Source organism: Typha angustifolia, chromosome 8 (genome assembly GCF_048772165.1).
Source record: "Typha angustifolia cultivar Huaian chromosome 8, ASM4877216v1, whole genome shotgun sequence".
Lineage (NCBI taxonomy): Eukaryota > Viridiplantae > Streptophyta > Magnoliopsida > Poales > Typhaceae > Typha > Typha angustifolia.
The window spans coordinates 12295998-12317465 of NC_133246.1; the positions used below are offsets into that span (position 1 = coordinate 12295998).

A 21468-nucleotide genomic window follows, 5' to 3' on the forward strand; every position below is an offset into this window, starting at 1 on the left:
TTTTATAATACCTACTTTCTTTGAACATTGTTTGATGTCCTTCATGGCAGTCTTTGTACCACTTATCCATATGATCATATCTTGATGGATAGAAACTCAGGCCCGAATAAATTATTTAATATTTATTGTTATTTTTTCTTTCTTTATTAAATTGCTAAAATTATATAACACTCTACAAATATAACTGAAAGTATTCGTTCGATTAATTCTTTAATGTGCCATACTTCAAGGAACTAAATAAAATTGTTTCATATTTTTAATATCGATCCTAATTCTCCCTTTTTTATATAGAAGGTTCATAGACATATATCTTCATTGCATAAAAACACAATTACACACTAATTAGAGAATAATCAGTCAATTCCATACATTATTTATTTTGAATTGCTTGACCAACGAAGTTACGAGCTATCGAATTGTTTATCCTACTCGCGTAGAGACACATGAGAGGCAAAAACTTCTTGGTTAGATTATTATATTCATGGATAATAGGGAGATATTTGTCAATCAATACTCCACATATTGTTATTAATCGCATTAACTATAATGATGCAGTCATTGTAAATGATGCCACCCTCGCACGTTTTACATTTGTGAATTTACTTGATCCCTGGTAGTAAAGCATGGGCTTCTCTAATGAGAGAGTTGCTATATTTACTCAAATAGAAGTTTTTGTAAAGCTTATAGTTAGACTTTCATTAAAGATAAAAACTCTCACACAGCCATAGTAGCCTCCTTTCCAAGATGCATCCACCTAGCAGATATAACCATCCTCGGCATCAGGCTCTATTGGACCTTGCTCCATCTGGACTTGATAGTGGGACTGTAAGCAACTAAGATTATGATATTTTTAGAATAGTGAAAATGCTATAGGTTTGGGACCCTACCTTCAAAGGGTATGACTTTTCATTCTCAAATGCCAAGGCATTCTTTGCTTTCTAGATTAGCCGCATGATAGTGAAGGCATAACCTAGATGGTCATGCGAGAGTTTTGTGCTTAGATTTGTCACCAACTCATCAAGGCTTGCAAACTTTTGATCCAGATGAAGCCTTAGTGCTCTAGCAAATCATACTACTCTCCAGAACTGATAGAAAATGAGCAAGTGCTCAATTGTCTCAACACAACTCTAACACATAAGGTACACAGTGTCAATCTTAAGCATCATTTTACTAAGGGCTACACATACCAGGATTGCACCAGTCAAGCAATGCCAAATGAAGATTTTTATGCTGGAAATGTCTTATGATCCTTTCCACACAATCCTCTAAAATCTATGAGCATTGAAACCTAAGAAGATTCTCAAGCTCTCTTCGTTAGGGCAGCATAGGCTAATTTTAGTTTTTGCTAGTGGTTGCAGTCTAAATTAATCGATCCCATTTACCGAGCAAAGTTGAACTTATGGATACTTTGGCTATAATGCTTCAACCTTATGAGGAAAGAGTTGATATATTTCCTATTGATCAAGTTCTCTACCTTCTTGATATGGCCAGATAGGGAGAGCTTGCGAGTTCAAAAAATAGGACCCAAGGGTCTTCAATAATTAAAATTGACCCTCTATTGCCAATCTCATATCTCACTAGTTTCCCAAGAGTTTGCTTGACTTTTAGAAATGGAGCACCAAGTCCAAAAGGAAGCACATAAGGGCTTAAATATCCAGTAAGACCCTTTAGAGAGGTATTTGATTTTCAGTAGATTTGCCTGAATATTGTCTTCATCGTTGAGAAACCTCTAGACTAGCTTAGCAATAAGAGCTTTATTAGTTAGCTGTGACCTCCTAATGTGAAGGCCTCAATGCATGATTGGTCGGCATATTAAGCTTCAATACCTTAAGTAGAAGATCTTATTCTCATTTGTGAAGCCCTACCAAAAATCTTGCATTAGGGTATCAAGAGACTTGAGTATGGATTTCGGTAAAAAGACGTTGGATATGAAATAGACTAGAATGGTGCTTACGACGGCCTTGGTTAGAACCATGCGACTAGCATGTGAGAGACGTCTTACCTTTCATCTGACTAGACATTTCTTGAGCTTGTATAAGAAAGATTTTTAGGCATTGTATTTTGAGTGAGATAGGATCAGAGTTGCCAAGATATTTTTCTTACCCCTCTAGGAGTTTGACATAAAAGGTGGAGATTACATGGCTCCTTTTGCTAGTGACCACTTTTGAGCTAAAAAAGATGATGGATTTGTCGTAATTGATAGCTTGACTATAGACTTGGCAATAGAGATCAATGGATTGTCTTAGGTTTGCTGCATCTCAGTAGGGACATCAATAGAGATCAATGTCTAGGAATAAATATAAGTAACTAGTTAACTAGGTCAAACTGGTATTCAGTGTTGACTGATTTTGTACTATTAATCCAAGTGTATCGTCAGATGTACCGTTATATATCAATCGCAAATCCAATGACTTTGATCAAATCTACTCAATTCTTTTCGTCCATCTCTTTCAAATGTTGTCATAGCCCTTAGACACATATAATCAATACATTGACATACATCCTACAACCAACACCAAATCCCCTCCTCATAAAATAACCCTTTTCAAATTGTTAGTTATACCCTATATCTAGTCAACGAAGAAAATTACATTTAGTAAATAATTAGCATGCATCTATCATAGCTTTAAATTTGGACTCTTTCTTTATCCTTTTTTTTGGACTCTTTCTTTACCATTTTTCAAGGAGATGCATCGCTCTAAGTTTGGACTCTTTCTTTTCCTTTTTTTTTTTAGAGAGAGTATGTTTGGATTTGACAATTTAAATAATAATCTAAATTTATTATTTAGGAAATATTTTAAATAACACCTTAAATTTTAATATTTTATTATTAAGACTCTCTTTGGACTATTACAATTCGATCCTTTTTTTTTTTCTTATCAGCTATTAGTCATCCTATCGAGTGGTAATCGGTTCGGGTTAGTGGGGTTCAGATTAAGTCAAGATCATACTAACATAAGCACGACACGTTTATTAAATATATAGCATAACACGACTTATTTAACCTATTTAACAAACAAGTTGTCTTTCATAACATATTTACCGAACTCAATCTAACACTATTTCTATCATATCAAACGAAACATGAAAGCCCATTTCACTATAACCTGATTATCTACTTATTAGACATTGTAATAAAATTACATATTTAATGTGTTTTATACAACATAAACATGGATGATTATATTTTAAAAATCTAACTGATTAATCAACACAAAACTAACACTTATCAACAAGCATATTTAACATAGTTTATACAACACAGATAAGGATAATTATACATAAAAAATCTAACAAATTAATCAACAAAATACAACATTAATCAACATTTGCCAACTCAGTCAAAGTCCTTCTTCAAGCTCTATCCTACCAAACAAAACTCTTATTGTCAATAATAGGTGAAGATAAACTATGCTTGCTTGATGTCAAATATTATTAATTGATAGAGCATGCATATTAGTAGAAAAAAATAAACTTAAGAGCATCAATAATACCAAATGAATTCATCAAAGCAATTCAGTCAGGCCCAGAAAAATAAAGACAAAAAAAAACAAGACAAAAGGACAAAACTCATTACTGAAAAAGTCTAGCTTTAGCCAAGAAACACCCAAAAGAACGATGTGAGTGTATATCCTTAACAAACCTGTTGGATAGATGGTGCCCTTCACCTCTTCCCATGAGGGAGAGTTACTACAACCCATGATGCCATTGATGGCCAGGATGAAACTAGATTGGGTGCTACCATTGTTAGTATAGTTGCCCAGGGAAATGTGCTGACGGTTGGCATTGCGCAGTGAAAGATTTTGATGGATTTGAAAAGAGGATAAAAGTTAGGTTAGGGTTGTTGGCATGAGGAAGACCAAAGGAAGATGAGGCAAGCCGATCGTTTGATGGTGTCGTCGTGTGATAGTGCTAGAAGATTAGGAAGAAGAGATGAGAATGAGTGTGACGGAATAGAGAGGGCTAGGGTTATATATATATTATATATATATATATAGTAAGAGTTAACGGGTCAACCTGCTAACCCGACCCGTATAATTTAAACGGTTCAAATTAGGTCAAATAAGTTAGTGCTATAAGCCCGACCCAATTATTAATTGAGTTAGACGGATTAATCTATTTATGATCCGAACCTAATTAGATTAAACCTAAACCCATTTAAAGACCGGTTATTGGGTTGAACTAATTTTTGCCACCCCTAATCCTAGTTTGACTTTCACTAGTTAACTATTCTTAATCTTAGACCATAGTTTAGTTAAATCAACAAGTAAAGTTACTAAACAAATTTATTAAAAATACCATTGAAAAAAAAATCCTGAAGAGGGTGTTGTTATAAGAAAAATCTGGATAATATCATATTTGTATTGATATTATTTTCCGGCTCTGCATGTCGATAGGGATAGTGAACTTAATTAATATATCTGCTAAATACATACACATATAGTAGTATTTGTTATTTAAATCCATAAGAACTAGTGATATACAAAAAGATAACAATTATTTAACAAATATAAAAACAAATAGAGAAGAAATTCATGTAAAGGTATAAAAAAAATAGTTACATATATATATATATATATATATATATATATATATATATATATATATATATATATATTATGAAAATTGATTCAATATGCTGATGTTAAAGTGTTAATCTATATTAGTATTAGTCAAAACTCCAATACGAAATTGAATTAGAACCTATTTTCACCCCTAGTCACATTACTAATAACTCAGAGAGAGAATAAGTTAATCATAAAATCACTAAAATATAAGGTGTTATTGATAAATTGTTGTTGATTTTGTGCACCCGGCCAATCGGACTTATTCAAAGGTTGGTGATTCCTACTGATACAGATAAGGTGGCGTTTAATTCCTGAATAAGAGATATTTATTCATAAATTAAGATTTTTTAAATATATTTTGCAACTTATACATAGTCAAATTTACCATTAAAAAAATCAGGTGATAAATTACGTATAAAATCTTATCACACGTAGTGAGATGTAATAAAATTATGGCACGTATTTTAAGTAAAATTTCTATTCCAATTAAACGTAACGTAAATTGTTATATAACTCATTTAAATAATAAAATATGAGTTGAAGTTATAGATATATCTAGTTTATATTTATAAGGTGAGAATAAAATTATTCTTAACAAATCTTCCACGAGTCTAACGGACCCCGAAGGAACGGCGATGTTGACTTCCGTCGAGGGCCGGCTGGTTACCTACTTAACGATAGAGAGAGCTCGCTTCTCTTCTTGAATGTCCGCCAAGTGCAAGGTTAAAGTTAACGAAGAAAGATGTGCAAAGTAATTTTCCGTACACTGCTCATCATATTCGTCCAGTTTCCCTTCGCCGTCGTCTTGCTCCCATTCTCCGCCGTCGGCCTTTGCTTGGGGATCATTGTGTAATGCAAACTTCTCTCTCTCTCTCTGGAAAATTTATTATACCCAAGTTTTCCTTTTTGCAGAAGAGATTAAATTTCTTCGGATAATCTCTTTGTTAAACTGGTGAATTTGTTTTGCTAGGGCTGCGTTCCGCTGCTTTGGGGGCAAGGGTTTGGCGGATTGTTGTATTCCAGCAGTTTGGACGCTTATTCGATTTCCTTACACTCTGCCATGGTGTGGTACGAATAGCTCCTCTTTTCGTTAAAAATCTCTTCTTTATCAGCTGTGTGGGTTTAGTAACAGGCGAAGCTCAAGAACTACTACAATTTCTTTCCTTCGTTCTTTCTTTTCGATTGCTTTTTTCTGCATATCTGATGAAGAGCTTGCAAATATGTCCTATATATATATATATATATATACATATATGTTGGAGTTACTGGGAAATTGGATATGATTATATCTTTCAGACAAAGATTTTTAGAATCATAATTAGGAACTTACGAGCATATTAAATGTTTTCGGAAACTGAGAGACGTGCGAACAAAGGTAAAGCCAAACCTGCAAAGAAGGCACTTCGTCTTAGGATAGTAATTAATATTCAAGGGTACAAGTATGAAGCTTGTTTTTCGTCTACGATGCTGGTCAAAACTGACTAATTTCTATAGATTATATACGAAGTTTAGAATTAGTAGGCTATGTAATCTTCTCTTCTTGAATACATAAGACAAATAGGCTCACAATGTCATAAGAAAGAGGCCAACTCTGTCATAGCACAGTCTAGCAATTCATCCTTCTCACGTTAATGTGAGGGTTAGAAAATAGGGTTAATTATATTTTAACCCCTTCAACTATCACTCCGTAGTAATATTTTCATCTACTTAAGAGAAAAGATGGACACATACATCTTTGGATTATTTAATTGTATCATTAACACCTCCTCAATTAGAACTTCTGTTAGAAATATTATTAAAAAAAATTGACTAACTAAATAAAATTTCTCTTATTTTCACTTTTCCTGTTCTCATAGAAGTGGGTTTTGAAAGTATTAAAGAAGACGAATTATAGTTTATTTTGGAAAAGTTGTCATAAATGCTACTATAAAAGTAAACATAAAAGGATATAAAAAGAAGAATGAGGAAATTTTATCCATCAATTAAGCTAAATAAAATCTAAAATTAGTCACCTTAAGGATAAGGTGTCAGAAGTGTGATGGATTGTTATGATCCGATCATATGGGTTAGGTTAGTCAAGTCGAGTTAACTTGAGTTAGTTAATTTTATCTTCTTATTTTAAATTTTAAATAAATTGGATAATCCATATGTAGATCTAATATGTTAGAGATTTATACTCCTATAAAATAGGGCTTGATAATTATGCATTGAATGAATCTTAGTTTAGCCAAGTTATTCTTTTCGTTTTTATCTTTTATTATAGCCATTAGATTGTCTTTATCTTTCTAAGAGTAGATCCTAGTCGTAAAATCTTTCGAGCTTTCAAACCTTAGCTATCACCTTCCTCCAACAACTACCCTATTTTACGACCGTCTGTCGTTGGTCATCCGCCTTGAAATTTCTAATGAAAAATTAAAATATCATAATTGTCATTGAAATCATTGTGCTCTTTCAAAAATGTCATTTTGTTAGTTAAATTTACCCACTATAGATTCCTCGAGGACAAAGTAGTCGGAAGCATAGCGGATTGATGTGAATCGAGTCAGGTCGGATATGGAGTCATTGGACTCGATGGATCGAGTCTATTTATTTTTTAATTAAATTATGCTTATCTCTTATATAAGCTCTTAAAATAAGTCTAGTTAAGTCATGTAAATCTAATTAAGTCATATAAATATTTAAGACAAGTTCAATTAAGTCATGTAAGCCTCAAAGACAAGCCTAATTAAGTCATATAAGGCTATGAGCATCTCTAAGGGAGGCTCTAAAATAGAGTCAAATGCTCCGTGCACTCTAATGCACCGGACTCTATATTTATTATTTAATTAATATAATATATATTTATATATTATATTTTAAATCACTTAATAAGTCATCTTAATATTATTATTTTTATTTATATGGTTAGAAAACTCTCATAGATATCTTTATAATAAGACTAATATTCAATTGTTTCAAAAATAATTTTAAATTACTATTTTTTAATTAAACGCATTGAAATTATATTATACAAAATAAAAAATTTAAATAACTTAAATAATTTAATATTAGACTCATTTAAAGATCTCGATAAGACATTTCCAATGGTACTATTTTTGTTAAAAATTGATTAGTAAAACTAATTATATATTCAATTTAAAATTTTGAATTAAGCTTTTGTAAGGCAAAATTGGGATTTTTAAAAGTTAAATAATATTGGAGCTGGGCTCCAAATTTGGAGCCCCATTTGAAGCTCTTCACCGGGCTCCAAATTTAGTGTTTTGGAGCCCAGTTGGAGATGCTCTTAAGCAAGTCCTAATTCGAGTCGTATAAATTGTTAGGACTAGTATAATTATAATTAATTGTACCCAACCTCTTTATATAGAGAGGCTGAGTTTCTTTTTTTTTTTATTAATCCAAGCATCCAAGTATTGAGAAATTAGTTTAGTCTTGAGTTTATCTTACAAGGAAGAGTAAAATAATATAGGAGCAGAAGTAAATTAATCATAACCGTTTATTTTCCTAAGAGGATATCTAATTTAGAACCACAATTCTACCTCCAAACCCTAACCACCATTATGAGCCACCGTGCCTTATAGTTGTTCGCCCCCCTTCGACAACCGTTGCAACGTCGCATAATTATTAATCTGTTCAATTCTCACATTTCTTTACTATTTTATTTATATCTTTTCTTCCCAACCTCCAATTTATGTGAAATCAAAACTATTAGAACCCTAACTTCCGAGGCTACCATTATATAAATTTTTTATAATATTTTTATATTCAAATCGGTCCAGATTTGATTCGTAATATTTAAAAGGATGTATAAGCCCAATTTTTGTTTGAAAGGATGAATGTGGTATGCAGAATTTTGGATGGTCCTCAATATATATATATATATATATATATATATATATATATATATATATATAACAAAAGGAAAAGAAGCAAAATCAGCTGACAGAAGTGAATGCCTTCTTATTACTCTTGATATAGCACTAGCCACAATTCTTCTTCCATTAGCACTCCACTTGTTGCTATCTCCTCCAGGCGATGAAGGAAGAAGGCCAACGCTCGATTTCTACAGTAGCTAGCTTCTGCTAGTATGTCATTTCTTTTCCTCTCTTCTTGCTTGAGAGTATTTAAGTTATATCACCCTATAGTTCAATCACCGGTCTATGTGTATGATCATCCCTAATATAAACAAACAACCAATTCAATTTGCCAAAGGTCACAAGAGGTTTGCACCACTGCTATATATCTTCAACAAGATGCCTTCTTTTCTAAGAGTTAATGTTAAAAGACTATTGTTCTTCTACAGTGAGCCCTTGTAACAATGAGAAATCAAAGGAGGTGCAGCATACTAATCCTCAACTTCCAGCTCCAGTTGCAGTTCCTCAAGTAAATCCATCGGTTGTGGTTTATATTGTCACAGATTCTGGTTCCAGTACTCAAACTAGATCAGTTCCCTCTCTGCCAGCAGTGGCTTCTAGTAGCCCGCATTCTGGGTTTGTTTCAGAAATTGCTAGAGGGAATTTGCCAATTGAATCTCGCATCCCGGACGCAGTTTCCTTTGGCAAGACCCGCTTCTCCTATGAAGAGTTAGCAGCAGCGACAAATGACTTCTCAACTGTAAATCTAATAGGTAAAGGTGGTTATGGATTGGTGTACAAAGGTACGCTGGCGAATGGCAAAGAAGTTGCAGTTAAGAAGTTGAAAGACGAGAGTAGATCTGGCAACGACAACTTTCAGGCAGAGATCGATATCATTAGTCATGTGCATCATAAGCACCTTGTATCACTGATTGGATATTGTATCAGTAACAACCAAAAAAGATTGCTCGTATACGAGTATGTTTCAAACAACACCCTGGAGTTCCACCTGCACAGTAAGCCTATCATCTGACATCTCAATTTATAACCAATTATTTCTTGCAAAGACTAAAACAGTATGATGCTTGGCTAATGAATTTTGCAATATCTTATATGCATATTGCTCTGGAATCATTCAATTGCACATATATGTGCTCCTTTAAAGCAGAGGAGCATACACATAAATATAAGTTTAGAGGGATATGCACCTAAATAAGGGTCTTAACTCTTAAGAATGGATAAAACCCTCTATTATGCAAAAAATAAATGTGGGGAAATATAGATGACATTTAGTTCATTTTAAAATTTATAACTAATCTTTAAGTAATCTAATGTAGAATGGTAACTTGACATATCACTTTATATCGAGATGTTCTGTGATTATCTGCTTTTTGTAGGGAATGGTAAATCTGCCTTGAATTGGGCTAAGAGATATAAAGTTTCTTTGGGTTCTGCAAAGGGGCTTGCCTATTTGCATGAGGACTGTGAGTTTCTTCCTATCAACTTCAATTTTTCATTTATCAATATTATACAACTACATTATGTACATTCATAAGTGAGGATTATGTATGCTTTAACTGTTCTTTGCTTTTATTCGTAGGTCAACCTAAAATCATCCATCGTGATGTTAAGTCAGCCAATATACTACTAAATGATTCATTTGAGGCAAAGGTACGAACAACTATCTCTATATTGCTTTGTTTTTCCATTTTGTTATCTGTTGGAATCTATCCATTGGAAATTTATAAGAAAAGGACCAGTTGAGATTTCTCAGGTTGTAATTCAAATAACAAGAAACAAGACAAGTTTTACATAGAACATCTGAGTAAAAGGAAAAGATGAGAGGATAACACTTTATGTGGTCTCTTAATAGCCTATATCCAAAGTAAGATATGTCTATTATTATACAAAAGTTACTCATCATCTTATAAAAGCTGTAGAAATAAAGAGCCCATGAACTCTTTCACCAAGACTTGGTCGTCTTTGATTCTCATTAGGAAAACTTATGAGAGATTGGGCAACAGAAAACATGAAATTATCAAAGATAGGGTTGCAGCTAAGAATCTATCAAGATGAGAACGAAGAAGAATTGGTGGTAGGGAGAACATTCGAAAAATTAAGACTGACCACCCGTGTGAGCAACCAATGCAATATAATTGATATTCAGAAGCGTGATTAGCAGTTTGCATAGGAAACCAAGTAGGTAGGACGTGCTAAGAATTGAATGAAATTTAATTACTATAGGAAACACGATTACTAGTAAAAATAATTGTGGCCAAAGGACTATAACTAAGGATGTCTTTTTCTTTTTTTTAAAAAAATTCAATTGTGTAGGGCCTTAAAAATAGTTATTTTCTATTTCTAGAAAGAATTGTTTACCAAATAACTTTCTGTATGGAAGTTGGAATTTGATTCCATTTGTTCCTGCTTGATTAGCATAACTTAATATATGATTCAGTAAGTTTTTTCACAAGTTTATATTGTAGAAAAGTCCATCCCTTTCTCTAATTATGGTTAGATTCTTAGTTTTCTATGCAAATACTTTTGCAATCTTGTGGTCAGACTAGTTCCTTTATTTTCCAATAATATTGAGATTTTTCCTTTCCTTTCCAACCTTTGAGTTTTGGGTGCTTATTTATTGATCCCTTTGGTAAAGTGACAACAATCTAAAGAAAGACACTCTCTATCATATTCTGTGAATTAATGGATTTGAAAATATAGTTCACGCTTCTCTTTATCAGTTGATAACAAAGCATGTGAGTGATCTTGCATCACCTACCTGCAGTTTGATATCAACTGGACAATCTCATCCCTATCCAGAAATCACATTATGAAGTCAATATATGATATTTGACTTAGATTCTCTTTGATTTGGAGTTCAAGTTTGAGAACAGAACTATTTGCATAGCAGGAGGAGAAAACACAACTAGTGATAATAAGAATACAAAATATATTGACCTAACATGGAAGCATTACTCAAAGAGTAGCTTCCAAGCGAGGGACTGCTTTGGTTTCACCTTGACAAAGACAGACTGTAGGGTGCAAGAAAAATCCAAAAAATCAAGTATGTGTTTTTTGTGATTATTAAGGACAGAAGAGGAAGGCGTTCCACCTGACCTGCCACATCACATGAAGACATTGTATAATCAGTGCACAAAATACTGTTCTTTGAGCCTTATGCTAGATGAGAACCTATTTAAGTATTAAATGCTAGCAACCAATAGATGATTCATTGGTCGAGTATGGACAGCTACGATTGAAAACTGTACTGTGTAATATAAGGTCAGAGAAACATGATGAGCAATGATCAAGTACTTTTAGATTGGTTCAGGCAGTTATTATCTAGTAAAGCAAAGTGATTCAATGAATTAAGAGGAATTAAGATTCTCCTTGAATCTTATGAAGCATGGATACGGACACGAATACGAGATATGGACACAACACAATACGAACATGGCGACACGACAAATTTTGAAAAAATAGAAACGGCATAAGACACGGAGAAATAAATAAATAATAAAATAATATATAATTATTAATACATCTAAAACAAAAGTTTGTAATTAATAGTGTAAAATACACATACATTAAGCTATAATAACTAAAAAGTATTATTCAAAATACTAAGTATACATCAAGCTATAAGATTTGAAAAGTATACATGAAGCTATAAGAACTAAGAAGTATTCATTAAACTATAAGAACTAAAAAGTATACATCAAACTATAAGAACTAAAAATAAGACTACATTAAAACTACATTACTAGAGAAATATGTAGTAGAAGATTAACAAATTTAACAGACTTTTATATCACAGAATCAAATATTGCAATATCAAATTAATCATTAAAGCAATATCACCCTATCTACCTATCACGTTATCAGTTTATCACACTAATTGGGATTAATGTATAGACATTAGAAATTTAAATTAAGTCCTATTGGTATTAAAAAAAAAGGAAAAAAATGAAAGGCTTTAAATGAGAGATTTGCTTGCGGGGAGGAAGGGAGAGAGAGAGAGAGGTATGCTTGCAGAGAGAAAAGGAAGGAGAGAGAGAGGTCTGCTTGAGAGAAGAAGAGAGAGAATCCTTGCTTCTCGATCTCAAAGAAGCTGCTCAATCGCTCGACTGTCGTAGCTACTTGTCGTGCTTAGTCCGTCGCAACCGCTTGTCCGTTGCAGTCGCTCGTTTGTCACAGCCAGTTGTCTGTCGCCACCGTCCGTCGCAGGTGATAGAGATTTAGGGCAAAGAGATTTCCTTGGGAGGGGGGTTTGGTTATTATTTTCGGGTTAACAGAAAATCCAAACACGACCCGTTAATGCAGTTTAGATCCCTCCTGCAGTGTCCCGCCCGTGTCCAACCGGTGTCCAAATTTTTTTTATTTTTTTTTATTTAAGGATACATTGGACCTGTGTCGGACACGTGTCCGATGCGTGTCCATGTCCACAACGTGTCCAACAGGGACACCTCTACCTGGTGTATCCCCCTAACAAAGGCCAGGCGGGTCAATTATACCACTAAATCCACTAACTAGTTTGACTCTAAGGCTCTAATCCAAGGAGTCATATCGTTAATACAGTAGGACCTGATCTAGATCCAAAATCAATGTCACGACCCAAAATAGGAATCATGACCGGCCATGCATCTCAATATGCTTGAGATGCACGAAACCTTAATAATACTCTCTACGTATACGATGACAAGATAAATAAATAAAATGAGAATGTGCTTTATTAAAATTTTATTACTAAATGCAATTGAAATAAAATAAACAATGTTAATGTTTTTGAGTCTCTAAACTAAAATAAAATAAAATAAAATCTTCTAATCTAAAGCACAAAATCTAAAAGAGCGGAAAGGTAAATAGGTGAATCCTAAGTGGAGGTGGAATCCGGGTACATCACGCTCAGTCGCCCCGCTGACTATTACCTGAAATAAATAAACAAATACAAAAAACAATAGAACTCGTGAGCCAACAACTATAGCTCAGTGAGTGGAATCCACTCGAACCAAATAAATTTTAAAACATATTAATGCTGAATAAATTAACTAAAAGCAACAATATCCATCATAGTATGCAATAGGCATGCTCTCTACATAATAACAATGGTAATAATATAGAAATGTCACAACTTGTAATCTTGCACGTTTTCCAACATATTACATCTTTTTGATATTTATACTGTCATATGTCTCAATGGGTCTAAACCCTATGGATCCACATCAACTAGAAGTCACCTCGAGATGACGCTCGGGATTTTTCTTCATAGCTGATCCGGTTAGGGTCATCAGAGGGTATCACCCTGTGATCAACACACTCTGTCTTTTCCTCTAACCGTTGAGAGAAGTTAGAGTCACCTAAAAAGTTTTCTCATTTTTTCTAGGACTGTTCCCTAACCCTGTCATAGTCACCTAAGGAAGTCACCGCAGTGATCTAATTTAGGACTTTTCCCTGGACTTCCAGATAGACTTGAGTCACCACGGAAAATCGCAAACGATTTATACCGGGACTGTTATCTAAGTCATATCAATACTAGTCTCATTTTTCTTTTCACAAATTTCAATATTAGCACGAAGTATGGTGATGCACTGAATATAATAATTAAATGCACACAGAAAATAAAACAATTAAATTTTCGTATGTACGGATCAAATAAATAGACTTGCACACAGAAATTGCAACAATTTAATTTTTACACATGGGGGTGAAATAAATAATTTGCACATAGAAAATTTACATGGTCTGACAAAAATACGAAATACAATAAAATAAATACGTGAGTGAACCCACTCACCTGAGTCTAGGCAAGACAACCAAAATCTCAAATCTCTAGCCCACGTACTAAAAATCACCACCTTAAATAATAAATAACAATATCATTTTTTTTAATCAAAACAATTATTAAAAATGTTTATACAATTTAACCTAAGAATAATTAATTTGGGCTAAAATAAACTCAAATCAATTGGGTTGGGCTGCAGTTGGCCCGCAGCCCACCCAAAACAATTTCATAAATGGATTGGGCCAAGGCCCAATCCAATTAGATAATGGAACCGGGTCGGGTTCCTTGGATTCGGATCCAACCCGACCCGAATCCATCACTAACGGGAGAAGATCAGACTCGGGTTGCGGGCAACCCGAGTCTGTCTTCCCCAAACCGAAGAGAGAGAAAGAAAAAGAGAGGAAAGAAGGAAGAAGAAGAAGAAGAAGGCGACGCCGGCGGCCGCCACTGCGGAGGTTCGCCGGCGCACCCTCAGTTCCTGACGGGATCCGGAGGTAGCGGCCGCGACTCGAAGCCGCCGGCCGGCCCGATTTGCCAACGAGGCCGAAAACCCCCAAATCAGGTAATTTCGGATTTTCTCATTTAAAATTTAATTAAATTAGAGGGGTGAGAGAGGGCTTACGGGGGAGTCGTGTGGTGGTCTCTGCTGGCTCCGGCTGGCCGATTCCACGGCGACAACTCCGTCGGTGAAGGAGGAAGAAAAGAGAGAGAGAGAGAGATAATTAAGCCTAATTTATAGATTAAAGAGAAAATCTAGATCTAATCCGATCCGGATTAGGCGTGATTTTCTCTCTCTCTCTGCGCCACGATGCGTGCTGGAGAGGGAGAGGGGAGGGCTGCACGTGCAGAGCACGTGCACCCTCCTCTCTCAACCTCCCCCCCCCCCCCCCCCCCCCCCCCCCCCCTTTTTTTTTTTTAATATTTTGGTTCTGACAATCAAGATCTATGACATTTAAGTATCAATATTCCTCCTGGGATGAGGAAATGAGTCTTGTCATTAGACTTCATAATCAAGGTGGACATGGACATCTTTTCCAGTTTACTTCTTTACCTGTTTTACCTGTACCCTATGTCATACTTGAAGCAATGTGAGGTTGATAAAATGCAATAACATGCCAAACCAAGAAGGATCCAAGCATACTTGTACCACATTTGGTTTGGCTGGTAGATGGTTAAAATGTTACATTGTTTGACTCATCCTATCTCTACTGTCTTTAACCAATTATGCAATTTTGCCATTATGATATAATAGTAGCAATTTCTGTATGATACTATTAATAAATACTTTGAGATTTATGCAATGTTTTACATGGTTTACATTTTGGAAGTTGTATCTAGGTTGCAGATTTTGGGATTTCAAAGTTTTTTCTCGAGGACGAGACTCATATTTCAACTCGTGTAATGGGAACTTTCGGGTAGGTGTGATACTCATTGTTACTGAATTTCACTATATGCAAGTATTGGACTGCATAATGTTAAACCACTTACTAGAGGACAAGGCAACAAGTGAAAATAAAGAATTTCCACCATACCAGAATGAGAAGAAAGAAATATCAATAGGGCAACAAATTTGCAGCTGTGTTCATGCATTGCTTCAATAATTACAGGTATCTTGCTCCAGAATATGCTTCTACTGGACAGCTGACGGAGAAATCTGATGTTTACTCCTTTGGAGTAATGCTTCTAGAGCTTGTCACTGGAAGAAAGCCTGTTCTACAACCAAGTACATCAGCTGGTACTACTATGCCTCAAGGCTTGGTTGACTGGGTAGGTGTCACTTCCTATTTCAGATTACTATGGCTTCAACTTGTTGCCTTTGACGCATAAGTTTGCCAACTTTTTCAGGCAACACCTTTGCTTGCAGAAGCACTGGAACATGACAAATATGATGCCCTCATTGATCCGCGTTTAAAAGAAAATTATGATCCTATTCAGATGAAGCGAATGATTGTCTGTGCTGCTGCTTCTGTGCAACAGTCAGCAAGATGGCGGCCACAAATGAGCCAAGTACTTTGCATAGCAGTTTCTTTTTCTTTCATGTTTATGTTGAACATCTTAAAATGAAGACTAGGCCCTATTGGTTCCAACCAACTCCTTCTGGGACATGCAATTGTAGAAAACCTGCCCACCTAACTATAGTCCTTTGCAATTCCATGTCTATCTGCATGTGAAGCAAGAAACACAAACACCTAGTAAAGCCTAATGAAACCATTCTATCCCTTCTTTTGCAGCTGTTCAATTACCTGTGCTGCACTGTTAACTCAATGACCTTAATCTTGATGCAGATAGTCCTGGCTTTAGAAGGGCATCTACCTCTCGATAATCTCAGCGGGGAATTTCAATCAGGTCAAAGCACACTACATGCAGACATGGTATCGATACAAACACAATCAACTTCATGATAATACTGGAAGACATCTTGCGGTTGATAACGCATGTTGAAAAAAGTTAGTATGTTGAGAATGGAGTATTGTTTGTCATTTGCATCTGTTAGGAATCCTCTTATATATCAAGAAAAAATTAAGTGTATAAAGTCCAAAATGGCAGTAGATAGTTGATAGAGAAGTTGGAAATTTTTGTGTATAGTGTATGTTGATAATGTGGGCCTTTCAGGTCTTGTTTGGTTTGAGGCTAAGTCCCGAACTTGATTAGTTGGTTTTATCTATTAGTCTAGATTTTTTGAAGAGAACTTGATTAGATATAAAAAAAGATTTTTTGAAGATTGAACTTGAAGAGGGAATTCCTGAACCAGTTTAAGGGCGGCCCTGAATTCAAAGCAAACTAGGCCTTAACTGATACCTTTGTATATGTACCCTATTCTTGTATAAGAAATTTTTTATGTAAGTGATATCTTGTAATACATACTCTTTAATCTGAAGAGATACTTCGTTCCCTATATCTGCCAAGGGTTGCTTTACAAGTACATTTTACCAACCCAATACAGTGAGCCTTTTTTTTAACTTCATTTTTTTCAAGGGTCCTCATTTCTACTTATTTCTTAGTTCCTATTCACATCATTTGTTTGAAGTTCTCCTCTGTTTAAAGTTTCCCATTTTGGTGCTATCTTAACCAAAACTATTTTTGAACTTAATATCCAACTAAAATAACTCTAAAAAAGACATCTATTTGAAAGTATATTTGGATTTTGAGTTAGATTCGACTTGAATTCAACTTGTATTTAATCCAATACTAACTCCATTACTTATGTGCTATTCGATTTTATATAATGCTTCGAAAATTATTCATTAAAAGAAGTCTAAAATTGGCGCAATGAAACTAGAACTTAAACGGATCGAAATGCCTCATTTTTCATCCGAGCTGAAATCGAAACCAAATCCATTGAAATGCCCATGGCCATGTCGTTGCTGCACATTGACATTAGTTCTTCTCTCTTTTTATCTGGCCGAATGACAGTTTTAAGCTAATTGTGTATGACTTATGTAATGTTCTAACTTTGATCTTATTGAACTCCATCACTGAGGTCCTTGAGACGTAGAAGCCCTTCTAAGGCTCGGAAAAACTGCACCACATTAAGTTGAGGAATAAAGTCAAGATGGCAGCACAAGTAGAGAACCATTTCAGGCTAGAAAGCTAATAAAAGGACTAGTCTCTTTCCCCCCCTGTGAACAAGATGAGAAAATAGAAGAGAGATTGCATAGTATTCCATGTAACATGGCGTATAATAGGAGGTTTTTCCAGTGACAAACTCCAGAAGTATGGATATTATTGTTATTATTTTCTTATATATAATCTTGTGGTTATATTATTATATGATGGAAGTTCCTTATTCCCACTTTTAAGTGAGAAGTATTCTTCACTTAAAATATAATGTTTAAATGTACTCGTTATACGAGCATAAATTCCAAATAGAGCCTATCATAAGTTTTATGAGATTATCAAATAATCCGCTAGATACTCAAATATATATACCAAGTGAAACGCAGATGTAATATAAAATTAAATAAATATGCATGTCAAGCAAACATGTAATCATTGTAAGACTTATGTTCCCTCTTAAAATTATAATTCAATCCGTAATATTTTTCAACTAATAAATTCTAAAAAATGCATAGAACATTCTGAATCTCATTTTGTAAACGAAAGTATGAATTCAAATTTAAGAAATTTTGTATTGCAAAAGTTCAAATCGATCACAAATCAAAATTTATCATTTTGATTCACATATCTTATTCCAAGTACTTTTACTTGATGCATTAAGATTTCAAATTGGCTTGTAATATATGTTAGACTCATTTCAAATATTTTTTGTTGATGCATTAAAGAATTATAAATTAGCTTATGATATATGTCTGACTCGTTAAAAATTAGGTGGAATTAGACTCAGTAAGTGTTCTCGTTGACATATTATAGACTTAGGAGTTCAATCATCCAAGATAAAATATAATATAAAAGAGGCTTATAGTGACTTGAAATTTATTCTAGTAGAGTATTGAAACATGAAGCACTACTTAGACATATCTAACATTAAAAAGGAGACATTTAATAAAATTTAAATAAAACTTAATTCATAAATAACATATCTTCTCTACTTATTCAGTTAACAATTTTTTTTTTCTTATATATATATCAATCTGACACTTGAGTGCAACGGCAACTTTCGCATATAAGTTATGTATTATGTTAAATTGGACTCTAACAAGATGGTTTTTACACTAAACACATTATAATAATTTTCATTAATTTTTCTAATTTAAAAAAAATTAAAAGAGTAAACTTAAACTAAAGATCAAACAGAACATATCACCCTAATAAGTAGGACATCTAGATAATACTCTCAAAGACGATGCTCATACCAAGATCGAATCACAGTCACTACAAACGTATACATTAAGAAGATGACAAAGGATATACTATGATTGAAATAAAACGCATAAACACAATATAACAACAACAACAACAACAACAATAATAATAGCTAACTTGATTCTTATTCTTGTCTCATTCTCTATGATTTGTTACAAATAAGATGCATCATATCATAACCAATCTGTCGAAATAAATCAGTGAATCTAGGGCAACAAATGTAACTCAATACCTTCCTAACAAATACAAAATCATTTCACAAGTTAATTGAATTCTTTGCCAAGATCAAAAATAAGAATCACTAATTAGAGATAAAAGTAGGTAGATACTACCTAAGAATGACGACAACAAAGGCAAAGATAGAGATTGGGATGAAGGCAAAGGCCACAATGAGATTGAAAGGGAAGCAAAGAGCCAGGCAGAGAAAAAAGATCTTTCCTCGTCCACATCTTGCCAAAACTTTCTTTACATAAAATGATAGATTCCTGAGGACAGAATAAATATCTCTCCTCTCAAGTCTTAAGAGCTAATCCCTGTCATTGAGTTACATGAACACATACTTATATGCTACTTATACGTTAGTCCAAGAAATGCCCATTTATTAAATTTAATTAGACCACTAAACATAACTAAAACCAAGTGCAGCCACATATATAATAAGCTATCTGAAATAATACTATATAAATAACTATTTTTATTCTTAATTTCTCTCTCTTTCTTTCTTTCTTTCTTTCTTTCTTCTAGAATAAGAGTACATAAAATAGTTATTCAGAACGTCTAAAATTAATCAGTGGCAACTACATGATATCATTTGATGAAAAAAATAAATAAATTAAACTAACAACTAGAAGAAAAAACAAAACATTTGGAAGGTTTTACATAGCTAGATGTAATTTGTAAAAGTAAGCAATAATTCAAATAGTCTAGATGTCATTATCTCTAAGCTTTTTAAGTAGGCTGATTTTCCTCTTTATCTATTTTGTCAACGAATACCTTTCTAAAGATTTTTCTAAAGTTGATATTTGGATTTGTACCTTTAAAATCTTTGTTTTTACAATAATGATGTAATGTAAGCGCGATCAAGTCACCTCGGGGGTATTAGGTTCGCTCGGTCGAGTTTACTTATTTAGAATGAATTATTTATTATTATTAAAGGAGGACTTCTAGCTTTGGAATGCCTAATATTTGAATAATCCAACATAAGTGCAGCCTTGATTAAAGTGTTTAAACGCCGGACCTCAAAACCTCAATTTGTTAGTAATCTTCTGCCTTAGGGTTAGCCTTCAAATAAATATATAGTGAAAAGCCACTTTTATATTATTGAAGAATATCGAGTGTATTCTACCTTATCCTACTCCTCATCTCCTCGTCTCCCAATCTCATTTCCTCTCGTTCTCTCAAGCCAATGATACTGACTTTCTCCATCCTTTGATTGCTGCTCTTGTTTTTCCTAGACTTGTTGGCTGACTTCCTCCTCCATTGAGCTTCTCTTCTAAATCTACCCATTCCATCGTCGCCTTTAATCTCTCAATCTCCCCATTTTAGATGTAATCATTTCCATCCATTTCACCATCGAATCGTCCACCACCCATATGGATACATTTTTTGAGAGAATATCTTGTTTTGGATATATTGCTCTTAAATAAGTACATTTTATTAATTTACGTATAGAATAATATAGATTTTAATTTATAATTATTAGAAAGTAATTGGAAGAGCATCTGCCCAAAAATGCAAAAGTGATAGGTTTTGAAGAGGAATTCAAGCAAATATACTGCTTTCAAGGGGTTATTACATTCCCAACATAAATAAAAAATAAAAAAATAAAAACTCAAGTACTAACTCTCGGTGTCTGTTCTTTTCTCAAGCATCCTAAGTTAGTTTTTCTTCTTCTTCTTCTTCTTCTTCTTCTTCTTCTTCTTCTTCTATTTTTGGGTGTAAAATTTGGCTTGTCTTGAGGCTTAGAGAGAGGGCTCTTCTCTTCTTCTATTTGGCTTCTTTATATATATATATATATATATATATATATATTGCATACAATATTTCCACATATTTGCTATGGATAACCCCTTCCCTGGTTCCAGAATTCTTGTATGGTTTCGTGCACGTATCACTTCCACCGTAGACTACCCCACCCCAATACTCCCTTCTTACAAAACCAACCTATTCCTGCTACGCTAACCAAAGATAACTCCCCCCATAATAACACCCTAATTTTCACATCAAATCTTATGTTGGCTTAAACTAACCCATCTCATCTCTAGAAAGCAACATAACATCTATACAGCAATATTCCATTAGGACACTAAGTTTACCTTTTAAAATGTCTAAATTACCTTCTTTATTTTCCCTTTTATTTAACTTTTAAAATGCCTTTACATGGGTTGCTATTATAAAATCCGAATTGTCATATTGAATGATAATTTAAAATTAAGAATTATTA

At 33.9% G+C, this 21468-nt stretch overlaps 1 protein-coding gene across 1 annotated transcript; it reads left to right on the top strand.

Moving 5' to 3' along the window:
• The first annotated feature begins 5194 nt into the window (after positions 1-5194).
• Positions 5195-17140, top strand: LOC140766087 (proline-rich receptor-like protein kinase PERK15). The gene is made up of 9 exons (XM_073105499.1): positions 5195-5417; positions 5539-5636; positions 8869-9435; positions 9817-9903; positions 10020-10090; positions 15540-15616; positions 15809-15968; positions 16047-16208; positions 16487-17140. The coding sequence occupies exons 1-9, from the start codon at positions 5311-5313 to the stop codon at positions 16601-16603; spliced, it is 1446 nt and encodes a 481-aa protein (XP_072961600.1). The 5' UTR covers positions 5195-5310; the 3' UTR covers positions 16604-17140.
• Positions 17141-21468: the final 4328 nt, after the last annotated feature.